This window comes from Lissotriton vulgaris, chromosome 6 (genome assembly GCF_964263255.1).
Source record: "Lissotriton vulgaris chromosome 6, aLisVul1.2, whole genome shotgun sequence".
Taxonomy (NCBI): Eukaryota; Metazoa; Chordata; class Amphibia; order Caudata; family Salamandridae; genus Lissotriton; species Lissotriton vulgaris.
Genome location: NC_141694.1, coordinates 1,118,269,102 through 1,118,290,076, shown reverse-complemented (window position 1 = coordinate 1,118,290,076; position 20,975 = coordinate 1,118,269,102). Strand labels below are relative to the sequence as shown.

Genomic DNA, 20,975 nt, shown 5'->3' with positions numbered 1-20,975 from the left:
CATTCCTGGCAAAATCTGCCCAGCAGGAACCCACTCCCCAGAGCCTGCCACCTCCCCCGAGCCCTAACCCCCAACACCCCCGAACCAAAGCACTATGACTCTCCCGGGGATTCAGATAACAAGGCCAGATCATCAAGGCCCTAGCTCCCGATCCAGTGCCTTCCCCCAGGGTGGGCAAGTCTGACATGCTGGACCTCGATGACATTATTCACCTGGGTTTAGTGGTGTGGGCCCCCGATGACAAAGTGGCAAAGTTTGTCACTGTTCACCTCTGCAAACCTTTGGAGAAAGAAGCCCGAAGTAGCCTCAGGATAAGCTTCTGGAAGCAATAGGCCCCATGACCAAGATCTTAGGTATCGCAGAGGAAGCTAAGGTGACAGGAGCCCTAATTTCCCCAGAGGTGCTCTCAAACTTGGCACATCGCTCTATCAGTTTTATGGGCAATGCCAACTGTGCGCTCTCGAAAAAGAGCCTCCACTCCTTGCTTATCAAGCTCGACCCCAAGTTAGGTGATCAAGCCTCCTCGAAGGCATGGGCGGTGGTGCAGGGAGGTCTCCTTGGGGACACCTTCGTCAAAGAGCTAGGGAAATTCGTGGCAGTCTTTACCTTACTAGATAAGACTCAGTCCAGCGTTACAATAATCTTCACCCCTCTGGTTTTCCAAGGGGCCAGCAGAGGCAGGGGCCCCTCTGCCATCAGCTCTTCATACCCACCCCCCCCCTAAAGGGACAAGGCTCCGAGTACAGCCAGTCCCAAACTAGTGTGTGCTTCATCAACTTTTACCCCACCCGGGGCCAGCGCGCAGAGGTCGTGTTGTATACAGCGGACTAGCTGGAGGTGCCACTTCCAAAGGTGAGTGTTCTTCCCTCTGATTAGTTCCGGGGTGGGGGGGTGGGGGGCACTTGGCAATGTTTTCTATGGCTTGGGCCTCCATCACCTTAGATGCATGGGTTTTGCAGAGGGTGCAGAGCTTACAGATAAGAGTTCTATGACCGCCTCCCTAGGTTGTGCATCCCCGCCTCATTTGTTTCCCTGCGCACAATGCAGCTCTTATCAATGACTAGGTTTCAGTGCTTCTACGCAAAGGGGCTATCTGTCCCTCGGTCTTCCATCCAGAGGGCTTCCTAAGCATCATCTTTTTTTACGACAAATCTGACGGTGGCCGCCGCCCAGTCATCAATCTCTGGGATTTCAATGAATGGCTGGTATACCGCTACTTCAAGATGAAGGAAATCCACCTCCTCAGGGACATCCTCCTCCCAGCGGATGGGACGGTGCGTCTTGACATGAAGAATGCCTATTTGTCAATTCCAATTTTTCCACTACACCACAGGTTTTTGCAGTTCAGGTGGTGCTGCCAGATCTTCGAGTTTGCCACTCTCCCTTTTGGTGTGTTGTGAGCACTGTGGTGCTTCACCAAGGTGCTGCAACCGGAGATTAAATTCCTCAGGGTGCAGGGCATCCTCTTGATCGTGTACTTAGATGACATATTGCTCATGACTCAATGCCCCAAGAAGTTGGTGGCGCAGCTCCAAACCTCGGTGAACCTCCTTCAGGGCCTGGGTTTTGTAATCAAAAAGTCCAGCCTCTCACCCTCTCCGAGGGTGAACTTCTTGAGGCTTTTAGTGAACTCCGCGACAGCTTCCTTGACCCTTCCTTCCCGACAGAGGGCCAAGATATGGCACGAATTGTGCCAGACACTGGCCTGGCCGCAAACTTCCCTTCAGCAAATTGTTCATCTGGTGGGTCTTCTCACCTCCATCCTTGCCATTTTCCTGGAGCTGCTCCTCTTGTGTAGACGGGTCTCGTATGTGAGAGCCTTAGACATCTCTGAGAGGGTGTTCCCCAGGAAGAACACTCTTTATGGTTTCCCGCCACACTAGTTTCAACAAACATACGATCACATACCCAGAATTCCCAGATTCCCCCAAGCTTTGCGTGGGATGTTACCTAAAGGCATATGAAGATTTGACCCAGGCGTTCCGCCATTCACGTGAAAGAAAGCTACTCATTGCGTTGAGAAAGCTGCATATGGCTGTGTCATCTCCCACCATAGCTAGGTTGGTTCATTGGGTCATGCAAGAGGCAGGTTTTGACACTAAGCAGTTCAGAGTGGACTCCACTAGAGGGGCTATGGATTCAAAGGCCTTTTGCCTGGGGCTTGCTTGGAGGATTTGCTGCGCGCAGCTGACTGGTCCTCAAACTCCACATTTAAGAGATTCTATTTTAAGCCAGCGGTGGAGGTGGCAGTGTTAGTGGTAAGTAAGCTTTGAACTAGCATAATCCTCACCTCCAGTCATGACATATAATAGAAATTTGCCTAACAATGGGAAGGTACGTTTCAGTTCTATTAAGAACATAGAGGTGAGGATTATCCCACCCGGCGATCATCTTTATGGGGACCCTTCTTTTATCATGGTAGGTAAGGCTGTTTTCACTCAGTTTCCTGTGACAGATTACAATGATGCATGGTTCTCATAATCTCTGTGCAATAGAAATGTGCTTAGTTGTCACATGTTTGTGTGTTTTCAGTTCGCATTGTTCTGTCATGCTGTGTCTTTGCAGGGGATGATGGGTTGAAAGAGGACTCGTATTGTGAATCAGATGACATGACTCACACTAAGGGCCACGCAGTGAGGAAGGACCATATGTAATCCTGTGCCATGGACATTAAAGAAGGACTCCACAAAAGTGGAGGTTTCCCTAGTGTGTATGGGAAAGAGTGTTTTTTCTGGAATGTAAAACTTGGATGCTGTTGAAAAAATGTTATTAAAGCGAAGGAAGAATAAAGCATAATCTTCACCTCCATGTCCTTAATAGAACTGAAACTTAGTGTCACATTGTTAGGCAAATTTCCATTCATATTTGTACTCTCGGAGCAGTTTTGAGAAATACAACACATTTCACCATCTTTCATGATCTGTGAAAACAGTAACGCACGTAAGTAAATATGGAACAATTGTTAACCTGTTTATTAAGATTGTCAACCTTGAGAAACTCGTTTACAAATATTTTGTAGATTAATTCCATACTAATTTGTGTACTGTTCTATGTTTTGTTTGTTCAGTTCGAAGTTGAAACATGGAAAAATTATTTTTATTAATTTGTTGTGTTTCCTCTGGAATGTACGTTTTCCATTAGTTCTGAAGAAGCCTTATATTGAACATCATAAAATAAGATTATTTTCTTTTCCTTATTAGGATCTCAGGTTTGAGTTGGAAGTAAAAAACTTAGCATTGTCTGATTCCAGAGGAAACGATCTGCAGAAGGAAATAGTCGTTAAAGTGTCAAATAATACCACACAGCAGGTAATGCATGCAACTGTCACCATTGTTTGCAAGTTGTACGATGCAGCTATTGGTGATAATATCTGGCCTTTGTAGAATTGGCAAAATGTGAATGTGTGAAAGGATTTCAAAGTATTTTGGTTTTATGCCTTCGTCATCATACAGTGAAGAAGGGCATGCAGCATTAAATAAGGTTAACATGTACAAACCAATCTAGAGGGGCATAAGAAAGGGGCTGTGCCATCTCCATTTGTCCTGACACCCCGTGCCCCTCCATCACAGCTGCTGAATGTGCCAGGAGGCGACACAGAAAAACCAGACATTGCACCTTGCCACACACATTAATTCGTCAAATTACTGTTCATTGGAAGCAATGTTTACTTAAAATGTATACATTTGATTTTGTATGTTTGTAAATCGAAATATATAAACACACACACACATACGTGCTCGCACACCCCCCCACACACATGTAGTTTTCGTAGATTGCCCCAACAGTTTTATCGGCGGCCTGTGTTCACCCACCTCCCTCAATTCACTTATAGAGTCGCCACTGGTGTGTACTAGTAGAATATATATAAAACTAATATTTGTAATAATTTAGAAAATCGGTGAGGAATATTGCGCAGTCAGTTCCGACTCTTTCAGGTTTGTGTTTCATAACATGAACTAAAGCATGTTCTCTCCACTGATTATGTCCTCGTCTGTCTCCCTTTGTTAAAGTCATTGCAATTCAAGGTTTACCTCCTGCAACAGATAGTATTTACCTAGTCTACCCCTGGAAAAACCTTTTTTCAAAACAAATACCCCTAGTTCTGAACCCCAGCACTTCCCCTTACTGGGAATTATAAATAGATACTGTGCCTAAAAGATATTCTGAATATCAAGCAACTTAATTTCCCCTGTGGTTGACCAGTGGTTGTTGGTGGCATATTACTTTGGAGGGGCACCAAAAACCATTTTACAACAACAAAAAAAACATTCACTCGCCTTACACTGCTACTCGATGTTCTCCACGCACAACCTCGATGTTCTGCAGCACGTCCTTCGAACTCGTACCCACAGTCAATTCGCTCATCCAATCAAGATGCTGTTCTCATGCTTTTAAGCTTATAAAAAACAAAAGAGGGACCTTGAAAGGCAAATCTCAGGGGGCAAATTCAGGGAAACAGCAACACAATAAACATAAGAGGAAGCCCCCTCAGTACTGATAACATTAAACCAGTCCCACACAGACAGCATCACAAATAAGTCGTTTTCTTTCTTATTTTATTATCAGAAAATATATATATCATTATTTCATATAATTGATAGTCAATAGTTTTTCAATAAACAGGGAGTACAGAAAAATACAAAAAAATAATACTATATAAATACAAAAACCACAAAAAATATGAAAAAATACAATTCACAAAAACATAACAAACATCATAAACAAACAAAGCCACAACAAATTGCGCCGACGTGCGTTTCGGAATTCTCATGTACCCTCCTTCCTCAGGGCGCTGATGATGAATAGACAAATATAGTTAGGCCTGATATATTTAACTTTTACAAGGCAATACATATTTGAAGTAAGAGCTTCTTCACTCCAGTCTGTGGGAACAATATAACATCAAGAAATAATTGAAAGAACCTAATCAATAATTTATTAAAAATACCATAAGTGCAAAAATATCACTGAGGGCTGGAAACCACAGAATAGTGTATCTGGTCAGAAAGGTGTGTACCACACAAGAAAAATGAATGAACCATAGGAACACTAGATAATAGATGAGCGCAATAGAGGAGACCACCTAGTGTGCACAGAAGTTGTTAAAGTGAGAGCAAAATATACCCCAATTTGTTATCATACATATGTACTATACATATTGGCTGGACATGAATAGCATTCCAATAGAGAAAATCCAGAACACAAGACCTAATCTTGGTTTAGGAACATAGAATGACGTTAACCGTATGCGGTGTGCAGAGTCCTATATTAAGAACAAAAATAAGCATAAGCAACATATGCAGGGTTACTCAAAGAGACTCAGCACATATAAACGATAAGTCTGGCCAAGTCTGCTAAGTACCTCATCAAGGGGCCAAACAACCTCTGCTGGTATAGGAACCAAACATTCTCTGCGGGAATCGCTTCTTTAAGATATTCCAAAGACCAACTAGGACTGCCAGCTAACGCCAAATCAGAGCATAGAGTCAAAAAAGTCCTATCTGGGCTGATGATGTAAGTATTATCAGGACTCTCAGAGTGTACAAAAATATACTCACTGCAATAGATATGGATGTTGAAATAAGAAACACTGTTTACAGCATGGACTAAAATGTAGAATATACAAGAAATAATAAACTGACTGCCCATTCAAGCTATTCAAAAGCCCATTCTCAGGGCATACTACATGATCACAGGAACTTACTTCCGGGTGTTTAAAATTGCTGAACATCCGATATAATATGGTGATCCCTCTTGCCCAGCAGCAAACAGGAGCGGATTGCTCAATAATCTGTAGGATAGAGTAGCCAAAACCAAAAGTATATTATAAATAAGAAATAAACAATAAGCAATTGTCTATAGGCAATGCTCGGTACCACAACTAATTAACAACCCCCGGGGGTGATACCCGATAAAGATATTTGGGCAACAGGTGATAACCACAAGGCTCCCCAGTGTCTGACCTAGTCTTCAGACAAGGATAATAAGGAGAGAATGAAAACTCCTCTCTAGTCACGGGATAACAAAAATGAAGACTCCTTCGCCCAAGAAAGTACCCCCAGATGAAACAGAGGATATAGCTCAAGAGAAGGAGGTCCTACTATGGACGAGGACGTTCACACACCCAAGGATGGAAATACTGACGCCCTTAGATTGAAAAGGGAAGCCTTCTGGATTTACACCCTTCAGACAATGAAGACAGGTCTTAATGAACATCTCCCATGGGAGAATGCCATTGTATGACATCTCCCCCTGGGGTATTATTATTCTGAAAATTATGTTGCACATTAGGAGCATGATCCTCGCTGTTTTTCTCTGATTCTTTACCCTTTTCTGATTCTGGACCACAAATGGATGTGTGTCCTGGGAGAGTCTTGCCCAATTGTTTTTCCTTTTATGCTTTATTACTTGTTTTAGTTTTTGATTTTTCCTGTTTTTTGTATTCATTTTGTATCATGGATTTGTTTTAGATCCGTATTTTACATATTGGGTGCAATTGAGACTGCACTAGTACTACCCTGCTCGTCGAGGGAAATCTTTCCCCCACATGTAAGTGCAGCATTCTAGGGACTAGAACGTGTAAGGAATGTGTATTTTGTGTGTTGGATTCCTGATTAGACTCTGCATGTCTCCCCTTTTTGTCGAGCTGTATATATCCTCGTCCATAGAAGGACCACCTTCTCTTGAGCGATATCCTCTGTTTCATCTGGGGGTACTTTCTTGGGCGAAGGAGTCTACACTTTTGTTATCCCGTGACTAGAGAGGAGTTTTCATTCTCTCCTTATTATCCTTGTCTGAAGACTAGGTCAGACACTGGGGAGCCTTTTGGTTATCACCTGTTGCCCTGTTATCTTTATCTGGTATCTCCCCCTGGGGGTTATTAATTGGTTGTCGTACCGAGCATCGCCTATAGACAATAGTTTATTGTTTATTTCTTAATTATAACATACTTTTGGTTTTAGCTACTCTATCCTACAGATTATTGAGCAATCCGCTCCTGTTTGCTGCTGGACAAGAGGGATCACCATATTATATCGGATGTTTGGCAATTTTAAACACCCGGAAGTAAGTTCCATGATCATGTAGTATGCTCTGAGAATGGGCTTTTGATTAGCTTGAATGGGCAGTCCGTTTATTATTTCGTGTATGTTCTACATTTTAGTCCAAGCTGTAGACGGTGTCATCTATCCTCGGTATTTACAGGAGGCTCTCCTTTCTTATTTCGACATCCATATCTATTGCAATGAGTATATTTTTGTACACACTGAGAGTCCTGGTATTACTTACATCTTCAGCCCAGATAGGACTTTTTTGACTCTATGCTCTAATTTGGCTTTAGCTGGCAGTCCTATTTGGTCTTTGGAATATCTTAAAGAAGCGATTCCTGCAGAGAATGTTTGGTTCCTATACCCGCAGAGTTTGTTTGGCTCCTTTAGGAGGTACTTAGCAGACTTATCGTTTATATGTGTTGAGTCTCTTTGAGTAACCCTGCATATGTTGCTTATGTTTAGTTTTTGTTCTTAATACAGGACTCTGCACACCGCATTCGGTTAACGTTATTCTATGTTCCTAAACCAAGATTAGGTCTTGTGTTCTGGATTTTCTCTATTGGAATGCTATTCATGTCCAGCCCTAAGTATAGTACATATGTATGATAACAAGTTGGGGTATAAGGTTGCTCTCACTTTAACAACTTATGTGCACAGTAGGTGGTCTTCTCTATTGTGCTCATCTATTATCTATTGTTCCTATGGTTCATTCATTTTTCTTGTGTGGTACACACCTTTCTGACCAGATACACTATTCAGTGGTTTCCAGCTCTCAGTGATATTTTTGCTTTTATGGTATTTTTAATAAATTCTTGATTAGGTTCTTTAATTATTGCTTGATGTTATATTGTTCCCACAGACTGGAGTGATGAAGCTCTTACTTCAAATATGTATTGCCTTGTGAAAAGTTAAATATATCAGGCCTAACTATATTTGTCAATTCATCATCAGCCCCCTGAGGAAGGATGGTACATGAAAATTCCGAAACGCGCATCAGCATAATTTGTTGTGGCTTTGTATGTTTATGATGTTTGTCATGTTTTGTGAATTGTATTTTTTCTGATTTTTTGTGGTTTTTGTGTGTATATAGTACAATTTTTTGTATTTTTCTGTACTCTCTGTTGTTGAGACATGTACCACAATTTTTCACTGCTTCGTCTGAGTTTTGACTCTCACAAATTGGATCCGGATTCTTTGTAATTTTATGAATTTTATGTATGAAATATTTATTGAAAAACTATTGACTATCGAATATATGAAATAATGATATTTATATTTTCTGAAAATAAAATACCAAAAAAGTGACTTATTTGTGATGCTGTCTGTGTGGGACTAGTTTAATGTTATCAGTACTGAGGGGGCTTCCCTTATGTTTATTGTGTTACTCATGCTTTTAAGCAGCATGAGTGAAGCATTGTGATAGGCGATCCTGCACCTGCTCCCCATCCCAGCTGTCCAAGACAGCTGGCTTGTAGAGGTTTGAGTTGCGCATGTTAGTTTGGCCGTAGCAAGGCAGCCAGCCAAAATGAAATATGCACTTCAAACTTAAGTGGCCACTCCTCAACTCACTGTGGCCAAAAATTGTCAGCAGTGACACGATGGCTCCGCCCTGCTCACACACCATTTGCTGGCAGAGAGGCAAAAATACAACAGTAATAAAGTCATTTTATCACGCTTTTTGCACAGCAGTGTAGGGTGGGGCGACGCTCCTCCACTCTCATGGAGGAAGTGCCACTGTGGTTGACCCAAAAAGGGCAGCGATGGCAATGCCTGGATGAAAACTAGGATTCAGAGTAATGAAGACTACTGGAAACAAATCAGGACACTACCTCTGTCTTCCGTGTCCTATCCTAACAAAGTGACAATTTACCCAAGCAGAACAACCCCAAAAGATACCAACCATAAAGAATAAACCAAGAAACCCAATCAGAATCAATGACTCACAGCTGCAGACAAGGGACCTCGCTTCCAGCATGATCAAAGATGGTGAGAATCCATCAGAAAAATAAAGACCAGCAGAGAAGGAAAGATAGGACTGTGCAATAACCGTGATGAGGAAGAAAAAAGTGCTGTGATATTGACTGTGCCTTAATTTTTTTCTGGAATTCATCTACAAACCAACACCAACCTCCTTCTCAGAGTGAGATCGATTTTTACATTTTACAAGCAAGCTGGCGGGGACAGCAGACTTCAGCATACGGAACAATTACAAGATATGAAATACTCACAGCCAGTCAATCATACGTCAGAGTAGCCTTGTAATAACGCCTGGCTGTATGTTTTCTTTACATAGTGGCAGGAAGGAGACACTAGAGAACCTTACAAAAAAAGCATTATTCAAATGATTAAAGTTTGATTTTGTAATACAGCAGAGGTCCAAACAGTGTCAGCGACTCATTTTTAGGCTGAGTATTCGAGACCTCTTGTATATACTTAAGCTTCTGTTTTGGGCTTAAAGGCATTTCATTTGTTTGTTTCAGTGTCCTTTAAAATTCCTTGCTTGCTAGTGGCCAGTCCTGCCTCTTTGTCCCTCCTTTTTCCCTTTCGCACCTCCTAGAAAGTAGGGATTAAGTACTGCATAATTACACTTTGGTTTTTCATGTGTTCTTTGGGGGGGCTCTTTTTTTATTTCTTTCCTGTCCATGTTTCACTCTGGGTGTGTGCTCAGATTCAGCACTGGTATTTGCTTCCCTTTTCATTTGAAGAGCATTCTTGCTTCTAAATAGGCCTGTAAATCTTAATCATATCTTTCACATAAGGAGAGCATTCAAAGAGCAAGTATATATTCCATAAATCTTTTGAAGGGAAAGTGCTCTGGACATGACTCAAGAAGGGGCCGAGAGGCCCAAGAGAGCTGCATGTAGTGTTGGGCCTTAGGCCCGCATTAGGTAAAGGAATTAGACTCGGACACCAGAAGAGTGGGCTGGTTAATGGGCCACGAGCACGTGCGCTCGGCCCCCTTTATTGACCGGTCACCTGACTCGTGGCGCCGGTGGTGGGTGGGTGTATAGTGAGGGTTACACATTACAGAAAGACTAGAACATGTCTAGCAGGACACTACATTCCTCCAAAACTTTAATAAAAATTAAAAGGAACAAAAGTCCGAACCTGCGGTAGAAAATAAACACACAATATACTATTGTCACAATTTTACAAAAGTCTCTTCAGCTGCTTGATGGATGACGACGGTGAAAACTTGCAGCTGGAACTACTAGTTCACATGGGAAAAACGCCCTGGCGCTCAAGTGGATGTGTTCTTTCTGGACTTTCAGCCTTGCTCTTGTGGTGACGACAGACAGACGTCAGGATTGTAGATTTGATGGATGTTGTTTTCTACCATTCAGTCTTGGTTTCTTTAGTATCGGCAGCGTAGCTTCTCTTTGCAAAGGAGGGAGTAGTTGAAAGACATCCTTCTCACTAGGACGCCCCTCTCGCGGGTGTTCCCCTGCCACGAGATATCCCAGAGGCCCTCTTCATCAGGTTTCCACTGGGCCGAGTGTTCTCCGCAGCGTTGCTCTCACTCCACAGTCTGCGTGTGAATGGAGGAGACGATGAGAGTACTACCTCAAAGTACGTAGCTCCACCTGGAGGGTGGCTGTTGACTCCTGCCTTTGTGCACAAGTTCGTCTTCTTCCTGGGATGTACAGGGTAGACAGCGATGGATCCATCTCTCTTGTCAGGACCCTCTGCCACCAGTGTCCCTGAGGCCTTTGTCCCTTGGATATCCACGGGCTGGTGTGGAGTGGTCAGTTCTCTTTCTGCCGGACGTCTGAGCGCTCTCCCTTTCCAGACTTCTGCTCAATCCCAAAGGTGGGTGTTGCCAATGGTCCAGCCTATTCATTCCTGCAGCCGACAGGTTGTCAGAGGACTTGTAAGTAGATGCCTGTCCTTCTCCTGTTGCTACCGATGTTCCCCTGGACATGTATGTCCTTGTACTCGAAGTTGTGGCGCGTGTCACCTTCTCTTCTGGTGTGTGTTGGATTGCCACACCTCTTCACATCTTCCTGGACGCTGTTGTTTCTGGTGGCACCATGCCATTCTTTTCTTCCTCGAGACGCGGTCCGGTCATCTTGCTGCTCTTGTATTCCTGACCAGGCTTCTCTGAGCCGCGTGCACTCCGCCTGTTTCCCTTTGGTCTTGTCCTGGCTCTACGACACTGTCTTCTTTCCACTCTGTGACTGGACCGGTCACCGCAACCTTCTTCCTCTGACTGTTTTACTTCTGGTTCTTGATGGGTGTTGCGTCCGTCTTCTTCAGGTCCTCATGGAGCCCTTGGGGGTCCTCTTCCAGAGATCTACTCCACGGACTTCTACTTCCCTTTGATCAGACCTCCTGCCAGGTCTCTCATTGCAGGCGACCATCTTGATGGGCGGATCCTTGTTTTCTTCACGGGCGATCATCTGGCTTTATCTTCCTTGCAACCAGACCGGGTGGCCAGCTTTCTCTTCTTTGCGACCAGACTGGGTGGTCGGCTTTACCTTCCTTGCGACCAGACCGGGTGGCCGGCTTTCTCTTCTTTGTGACCAGACTGGGTGGTCGGCTTTACCTTCCTTGCGACCAGACCGGGTGGTCGGCTTTCTCTTCTTTGCGAACAGACCGGGTGGTCGGCTTTACCTTCTTTGCAACCAGACTGGGTGGTTGGCTTTTTTTTCCTGGCGAGCACACTGGGTGGTCGGCTTCTCCTTCTCTTGCAACCGGACTAGTCGTGCAGGTGCAGAGAATAACTTTTCAAAGCGCCTGCTCGGAGTGCCAACCGGTTTATCGAACCTAATAGCCCATGAAGAACTAGGGGTTCCTTTTTTATGCGATACTCTGGCCCTGCGTCCCTTGGTGTTTTGGCTCAAATGTTGGCCAAACAAGGAGCTAAAGCTTCCCCAGCTGATCATAGCGGATTGTATCACCGTGGAACATATGTCCAGAATTCCATGGCTGAAGTATGTCAGAGGTCGCTTTACAGAGATGGGTAGCCCTGAACTCTTTCTAAAACCCTCAACTATAACAAAAAAGGATGTGGAACTGGTCAAAAAAGCATTTATCTGTACCAGGAAGTAAGAAAGAGATAAACAGGAATCATGTAAACCAAGTGCCCGTAAATATTTGACCTTAAAAACCCATCCACTGACTGAGCCTTACCTTTTGGGAACACTGAGCACCTACGAGTGGTTTTTATAGTCCAGGTTTCGCCTCGACTTTTTCTATCTTTTAATTGCCGTTCCGAAAGGGTGAAGCAGAGGACAGTTGTTCACACCCTGTGGCTGCGACTACTTGTCTCCACATGACCTGCTACACTTTATGTTCCTCTGCAAATTTTATGAAGCACCGCTGAGACATTTTTTACTCCCCCACCCCCCTTTAAAGAGGCTCAATTTTATTCAGGTCCGCCCAGCACTTTTGTATCTGCAGCTATTGAAACCAGACTGCATAATGTTTATGATAGGCTATCTGATATCTTTGGTGAGAACAAAGTCCTGTCTGGAATAGCAGCTATTTAAGGGGAAGGAGGCACCTATAGTCTTAAGGTATGTCCCTTGTGTGTGTTTTCTATTTTAGCTTAGAAATACATTTTCTATACCTGCTATGAATTGTAAACTTTTTTATGTACTTCTTTTATGAGATGTGTATTTTTACTGTGACTTTTATGGTTTTCACTCTGTAAAACCGAATAAAGTTTTATGAATGAATGAGTAATGACTCCTGCAGTAGCCCTCTGTGATGAGCAGGCAGTGGTGAGTCTGCTTTACTACCGCTTTATAGTGCTTGAAGGGGGTGCCCGAGGCCTCCTACTACTTCTGATAATCTTCTAGTACCAACCCCTTCATAAAGCCATACAAGTGTCCATCTACCTCACAACTCTGTCAAGTGCACCAGCTGCTGGGGAGTTCCTTTACGGCACACATTCTGGGGTGCCTTGCTCTCCTCCCTCTCATGTAACTTGCATGTGAAGATATGTGTCTGTCCAACAAATCTGTGATGTTTCTTGTGGGGAGTCCTTACATCCATCCTTTTTACACAGTGTGTGCTTCTATCCCCCATCTCAGCTATAACGGACCAACACCATGCCTCATTACAGTAAATCTGTAGAGATAACTCTTCTCCTGCCACTCTTCTGTAGATCACCTACAGGTCTGAGTTCGTAATTCAACACCACATAATTCAACACCAAACCACATACTTCAACACAGCAACACAATTACACACCACATACATCCAATCCCTACCACAGATTTCCACATTATGCAACAAAATTCAGTGACACAATACATAATTAAACTCCACTGCATACCTCTGCACAACTCAAAATACAATTCCACATAATTATACTCCATAACACACAATCCCACTACACACAATTCCATTACACACAATTACCATATAATTACTATCCACATAATCCCACTGCACACCATGCCACATAATTCCACTACACAAATGCACAACTAACAATTTCAAACCAGCCCATATACTTCCACTCCACACTACCTACATCCACTCCACTCAATAACTCATGGGTAAAAAACAATGCATTTACAATGCTAATAGCTTAAACTCTCGCAAATGCGAGACCTATTGATTTTTCTAATGCTTGTTGAAAATGGAGTGGAATAATACATTTCATGACTTCATGTAAGAGGGTTCGGGGTTCCCACCAATTTGATCAAATAGTGCTATTCAAATCACAGTTTTAACATAGATTTGGTGGAAAGCCATAGACTATGAAATGGCACTCATGAAACATCCAAGTACTTTGTTGGTATGCCAGCCCAATTAAGCCCTGTGGTCCGCAGGGGCTGACCATATTTTTTTCAAAATGTGTTTTGTGTACAATATATTAAGGACTATCACCGGTGTGTTATGGCTTGCTTTTGTTGTGGGTGGATCCTATATACCACTGACACCCCCTTATGGCAGGAATGACATGTTATATGCTGGCGCCAGAATTTTGCTGTTGATGTCATCCATATTCCTTTGGTGACATATGAGTCAAAATTTGCATCTACTATGTTAGGTACAGCATTTTGTCATGATTAACCACCTCCCACACCACCACTATATGCCATGGTCCTCTTCCCTATTGCATATAATTAACTTCAGCATGATTGAACCACCACCATAATCTTGCAACAGGTTCCCCCATAAACTAAAAATTACCTCCAGTATGCCAGGGCCAGGCTCTGACTTCCAAATGTGACACAAACACACACATCCATACTCATGCTCACTTACATTAACTCACTCATACTCATTCTCAGTCACAATCACTCTCCTTCTCGCTCACGCTCCCACCAACAAACTCACTCTCTCACACTAATTCTCACTCATTCATTCTCACACAATGTCTTGCTTACTCGCGTGCACCAACTCTTACTCTCTCTTACTCTCATGGACTCAGTATCTCATTCTCCTTCCCTCTCACTTCTCACTCACTCTGATGAACTCATTCTCTCTGATAGTCACTCTCACTGTCACTCCTATTCTCACTCACTCTTCATGTTACCCCCACTCACATTCATTCAAAGCCTTACACACACACATGCTTCTACTTACATATTTTCACACATATGAATATTCTCACATAAGAACATAACATTTGAGCGATTTCTTTTCACTTATTTCCACCTGTCTGGGCTGGTCTGCTTCAGCTATTTTGCTGCTGGTGCTGGCTAGACCCTCGGTGCAGGCATGCTGCTTAGTGGAGGCTGCTAGTTAACGGGGGTGAAAGGGCAGAGGGGGGGATGAAATAAAATATTAAAAACAAGCATTTACAATGCAATAGGTCTCACATTAGGAAAGTTTGGGCTATTGGTATTGTAAATGGCAATTTTTTTATTTATGTGTTGGTTTTGAAAATAGCGAAATTAATAGCTTAGTCATTTACAATGCCAATAGTTATAACTTTTGCAAATGTGACACCTATAGCATTTGTAATGCAATATGTGTTGTATTTACGTGACTCAGATGTATTGATATTACAAATAACAATGGCTTTTAATTTTTTTTTAATAATTAATACTTAAATAAAAGTTTTTGTAATTTATAAGGGCAATAGCTTAAACCTTTGTAACTAACTTTTGTGAAGATTATGTTCAGTGTATTTTATTGTGACGAAAATCCAAGAACAAAAGTGAAATATTAACATCTTTTTGTGACATTTGTAATAAAGCTTGAAACATTGAGAGACCATATTTGAACCAGTTGTTGTTGAATGGTTGCAAAGATTGATGCTGTGGTGGCACTGAGTGATGTTGTGGTGGCGACGAGTGATGCTGTGAAGTTCAGTGATGCTGTGGTGATGCGATAGATAGATAGAGTGCGATAGATAGATAGAGTGAGGGCGATAGATAGATAGAGGGAGGGCGATAGATAGAGGGAGGGCGATAGATAGATAGATAGATAGATAGATAGATAGATAGATAGATAGAGGGCAATAGATAGTTGGATAGATAGATAGATAGATAGATAGATAGATAGATAGATAGATAGATAGATAGATAGATAGAGGGCAATAGATAGTTGGATAGATAGATAGATAGATAGATAGATAGATAGATAGATAGATAGATAGATAGATAGATAGATAGATAGATAGATAGATAGATGAGTGAGGGCGATAGAAGTATGTGTCCTGCTGGGCCTGTGTAGATTTAAAAAAGAAAAACAAATAGTAACACATCCTCTTACCTGCTACTCCATTAGTCAAACTTTGTGTCACAGCCCGATGTGATAAGCAGCTGCAGGGGTCAGGAAAGGTGAATAGAAATAAACAAACTACTTTTCTCCTGCACTGCATCGGAAAAGAAATATCCACACATTGTCGCCTTTCACCAATGGAGATGAAGGCATGAAAAAATAAACAAAGCCTTGTTAACATGTAAATGGTCTTTTAAAGACCTGTGAAGTACTCGGGTGCGGCTGCGATAATCTCTATAGCTGTCTGTGTGTGTGTGTGTGTGTCTTCGCCCGGGAAGCTGTCTCAGCCCGGGCACACGCACACACAGACAGACAACCCTTTGAGCTCAATGCCTTTGCGCGCCTGCCTTCAAGCCCTCACTGCGAGGGCCAAGGCTCATGTTTGGCTAGAACGGGGCCCGTGTGGCAGGAGCTGCCGTGTATCTTTCATCTTTAAAACTGTAAAACTTAACTTATACAGTTCAGCAGTACTACAAGTAGAACTAACAGAACCTTCATTATTTTTGATTTTTATCATTAGCTTTGTTTGCCCAGTTTCTTCTTCTATTTCAACTTCCTCAGCTACTTCTCAAATACACCTTTACCACGAGTATAGGAGCTGTTGCTGAGAGCACGCCCCGTGGTCATTTGACTCCTTGAATGGACATGCCAATGTAGACCATAAAAACTGATGGATCATCTGGAACTCAAAAGCCATTGAGGGAATGAACAACGTGATTTCAGCGACCTACTTAAACCCGCCTAAAAAAGAATCTAACCTGATAATGAATTATGAAGAGACAGTGTCTACAGTTGTTGCATCTCGTCAGGAACTTTCAAACAGACATGAGAAGAGAAGGAGCCACCAAAAAGCAAAGAACAAAGATTACAAATCAGTAATATGTAATAGCCTGATTCGACTGCAGTTTTTAAACTTTTCTGGGTCAAGACAGGAAAAAATAAAAAAGTTGAAAAACTACGACAGTGGAAAAAGTGAAACAGCTACGAGAGATGACTGGGAAACCTTCCTGACAGATCTTTACAAATCAAACTCAATTATACCATCTGAAAGTAGTGAGGTTAATACCAAAGGAAAAGATAAATGCCCAATAATTAAAACTACAGCAATATCAGTTGAACTGAACATACGTAATGCAAGAACAACGGGTGCTTCTGGCACGGATCAGATTCCGATCAAAGCATTACAAGTCGCCCCGAAGGAATGGAGTCAGTTGCTATATCCCCTTTTCACTTATATTTTAGATACCGGCCAAGTACCAAAATCATGGCAGGGAAGCATCATCATCCCCATTCACAAAAAGGGAAGCAAAACCCAAGCAAGTAATTACCGCCAAATAGCACTTACTGACGCCGTGGGAAAAGTATTCGCAGCAGAAATATTACATCGCCTGAAAGAATGGGCTTTCACAACAGGCCTGATTCCCATGTTTCAAGTAGGTTTCAGACCTAAACATTCGGTAACAGACAATATTGCAGTTATCCAGGTCATTCTTGACAAATATGTAACCCGAAAAAGCCAGGTCGTTTACGCAGCATTTATAGATTACTCTACGGCGTTTGATCGGGTAGACCGACCAACACTATGGAGAAAATTGAGGAGGCTTGGAATACACGAACAACTGCTACAATCTATAGTAAGTTTACATACCAATACCTGGTGTCAAGTCCAAATGGGGGGAGAAAAAGGTCATACGAAAAGAATTAAAACCGAAAATGGATTAAAGCAAGGGTGCCTTTTAGCCCCGATCCTATTCTCCCTCTACTTAAGTGACTTGTGTTACTACCTGCAATTGGGCTCCAACCTACCTCCAAAAATTGCTAATCAAAACATAATTGCTCTGCTATATGCCGACGACATAGTGTTGTTGGACCTCACTCCCTTCGGACTACAAATATCATTGGATATTCTGCACAACTACTCCAAAGAAAATTATTTAGTTCCAAACATCAAGAAAACAAAAGTGATAGCCTTCTCGGGGAGGAAACAAAGCGCCAAATATACCTGGAGTTTAGAAGGAGAAAAGATAGAAGAAGTCAAGGATTATCCCTTCCTCGGCAGGATCCTTTCAAAAAATTTAACAAACACAACACAGTTGAAAAATTTACAAAGGAAATCTGATATACATGCCGCGGCCCTCCAGAGACTCTATAGCGCAACAGGGAACAGACATTTTTCCTCACTGATAAACATCTACAGAGTAAAAATACCACTTGTACTATCCTATGCGACGGAGTACATCCCCATAAAACAATGGGCCTTCATGGATCGCAAAGAGGGAAAAATTTTAAGAAAAATCATGAAAGTGTCAGATGCTGTACCTGTTCAAGCACTGAGATTGGAACTATCAGTCACAAGCTCCTATGCTGTAGCAATTGCAAATGTAATTAGGTGGGCCTACAACTTATTACACGCAAAAGAGAACACTTTAAGGTCATTGCTGAAAAAAGAAACTTTTGGGTCTGACGCTAAAAAGCAAGTTTTTCTAGAGAACATGATTGAAGCATTTCGTACAGCAAATATTAGCACTAAATTGCTGCTTACTTGGTCACCAGCACAAGTAAAACTGTTCCTAAAATGCTTCACCCCAAAACTAAGCTACGAAGTGGACTCTCGACATTGCAACAAACTAGCTACTTATAAACCCTTTGCCGACTCAATAGAATACAAACAAAGCCGGTCCTATATTGGGTTTACCTTGACACATGGTGCAAGGAGGACAATCACTATGCTTCGATTGGGCATCCTACCCGTATTATCATTTACCTCGAGATGGCTCCCGGGAGGATCTCCTTTATGTACACTGTGCGCAGGGGGCGATCAGACTTTGGAGCATGTTCTATTTGTATGTCCGAACCAGAATGTAACCTTAGCCCGTACTAGATTTCTAGAACCTATATATCGCTCCTGTAGAATCACAACGGTGAGGGAACTTATATGTTTGTGCAAACAACCTCCGAATGAATTTGTTTGTTATAATCTGTACACATTTTTAAAATCCTTTTTACCTTTGTATTGATAAAATTGAATCTCTTTTAAATACGTAACATGTAAAAAAAGAATTTGTGGTCCTCTGTCGAGTACCAACACAAATAAAACTTTTTGACTTTGACTTTGACTTTGACGAGAGGAAAAAGACAAAAACTGGATAGATGTTGAATTGGCAGTCAAAAGGAAAAACAGCAAAGTATTCTGGAGCCTATTAGCCAAACAAATGGGCATTAGAAAAAACACAAGCACTCCCAGTGCCAGCATCGGCCTGGGAAACATACATCCAAAACTAATATAAACTTAATACAAAGAAGGTAAAAAAATTGAATCAGCAGTCTACGGGAACTAATCAGTCAAGGGACGACGTGATAGCCTTAACAACGAATCTAATAGCTTATTTTGTAATGGCTGCAAGATCTACAGCAGCAATGGGACCGGATAAGCTACCGATTAAGGTCCTACAATCAAACCCAGAGGAGTGGAGCAAATTCCTATCCCCCAATTTTTCTACTGCTTTGGAACAGGGGATATCCCAAAATCATGGTGGCGTAGCATTGTGGTCCCTCTCTTAAAAAAAGGTTCCATAACTGACCCAAAGAACTACAGGCAAATAGCCCTACTCGATGCAACTGGTAAAATCTTTGCAGCCTGTATTTTAGATTATCTTAAAGACTGGGCCTTTTCCAGCGGCGTAATCCCTATGTCCCAGGCAGGATTTCATCCAAAACACTCAGTTATAGATAATATTGCAATTTTACAAACGTTTCTTGACAAATATGTTGTCTCAAAATCGCAAATTGTATACTGTTCTTTTATTGATTTTGCTACAGCCTTTGACAGGGTAGATAGGCCAACCCTTTGGAAGAAACTGGAGAGGTTGGGAATCCCACAAAGTGTACTTACTATAATTATATCCCACCATACAGAAACGTGGTGTAGAGTCCAAATGGGGGGTTCGAAGGATCTAACTAGACCAATCACCACTTCAAACGGCCTAAAACACGGATGTCTTCTTGCCCCCTTGCTATTTTCTTTGGATCTAAGTGACTTACCAGAGCACTTTAAATATGTAAAAAATGGCCCTCCGAAATTAGCATTGAGTGACATATATATTTTAATGTACGCCAATGACATTGGGATTTTAGTCCTTACTCTGATAGGACTCCAAAGAAATGTAAACGCATTAAGTAGCTTCCCAGATGATAATATTTTAGCTCCAAATACTTTGAAAACGAAAATCCTACCTTTTTGGGGAAAAAAGCGATTGCGACACTTTAATTGGACATTGGGGGGGGGGGAACCACTTGAGTCAGTTAAGGAATACATGTACTTAGATTAGATTTTCACCAAAACCCTACAGAACTCCTCCCATCTACAACACAAAGGTCAAGAGGCGGATGCCCATGTAGGAGCACTGTTAAGGCTATACTCCTCTTGGGGCGTGGCTAGGCACGCAATGGCGGCAGTCGCACTCGGGTAGAGCTCCGAGCCGAGCTCCCCTTCCCTGGGCCAATTCTCCACACACTTTCCCTGAAGCCTGCTGAAAAAGCGAGCGGAACGCTGCAGTGATGGCACCTGCCTGCCAGCCGACTTTGGTGCCGAGGAATTGATCCCGACCGCACCGGCCCTTCCCGAAGACCTCCTGCGGGATTCCTTGCCGCCCGACCGGCTGGCGCAATCAAACGAGGCCGCGGCCCTGGCCTGACCACTAGGCATGCACATGCGGCCTATGAACTGATGCGCTCGGCCCTCCTGCCTAACAGCGACAGGACCTGGAGCCCTTTTGCCCTTCCATGCTGAGAACTGCAGGCGAGCCTGGGCACTCCCGGGGATTCCCTGGAGATCCGGACCTGAGTGGGACGATGGCTTCTCCCTCCTGAACTGCCTGATGCTCCGGTGGGGGCCCGGAGCGAGAGTGCTCCCGCCCGGCTGCTGAGTGCTGCGGCTGGGGACGCCGCGACCCCCTGAGGGAGTATGCTCATCACCTCGGCGGGATTGGGGCGCCGGGAGAGGAGGCCTGCCTCCAGAGGCTGCCGGATCGTTGCCGGCGCGAGGCGGGGCCCTGCACTGCACACCTCGCCTTGCATTGCGGGCTACGTATTTAGCGCTGTCCCCCGACCAGTCCGCCCGACCGGATGCTCTGAGGGCTCGTCAGACTGCTCTATGCCCGGCGCATCCCCTCCTCACTCGCAGGTGAAGCTTGAGTGACCGGAGAACCTTGCTGGGTGGCTGGACTGGGTGCCGCAGCC

At 43.2% G+C, this 20,975-nt stretch overlaps 1 protein-coding gene across 1 annotated transcript in view; it reads left to right on the top strand.

The window, feature by feature from the left end:
• Positions 1–20,975, top strand: part of LOC147708518 (kinesin-like protein KIF28) — a 685,351-nt gene that overhangs the window by 388,957 nt on the left and 275,419 nt on the right. Inside the window, exon 15 of the mRNA XM_086927203.1 lies at positions 3,201–3,308. Coding sequence (XP_086783329.1) covers positions 3,201–3,308 — 108 coding nt within the window. The remainder of the gene's footprint in view (positions 1–3,200; positions 3,309–20,975) is intronic.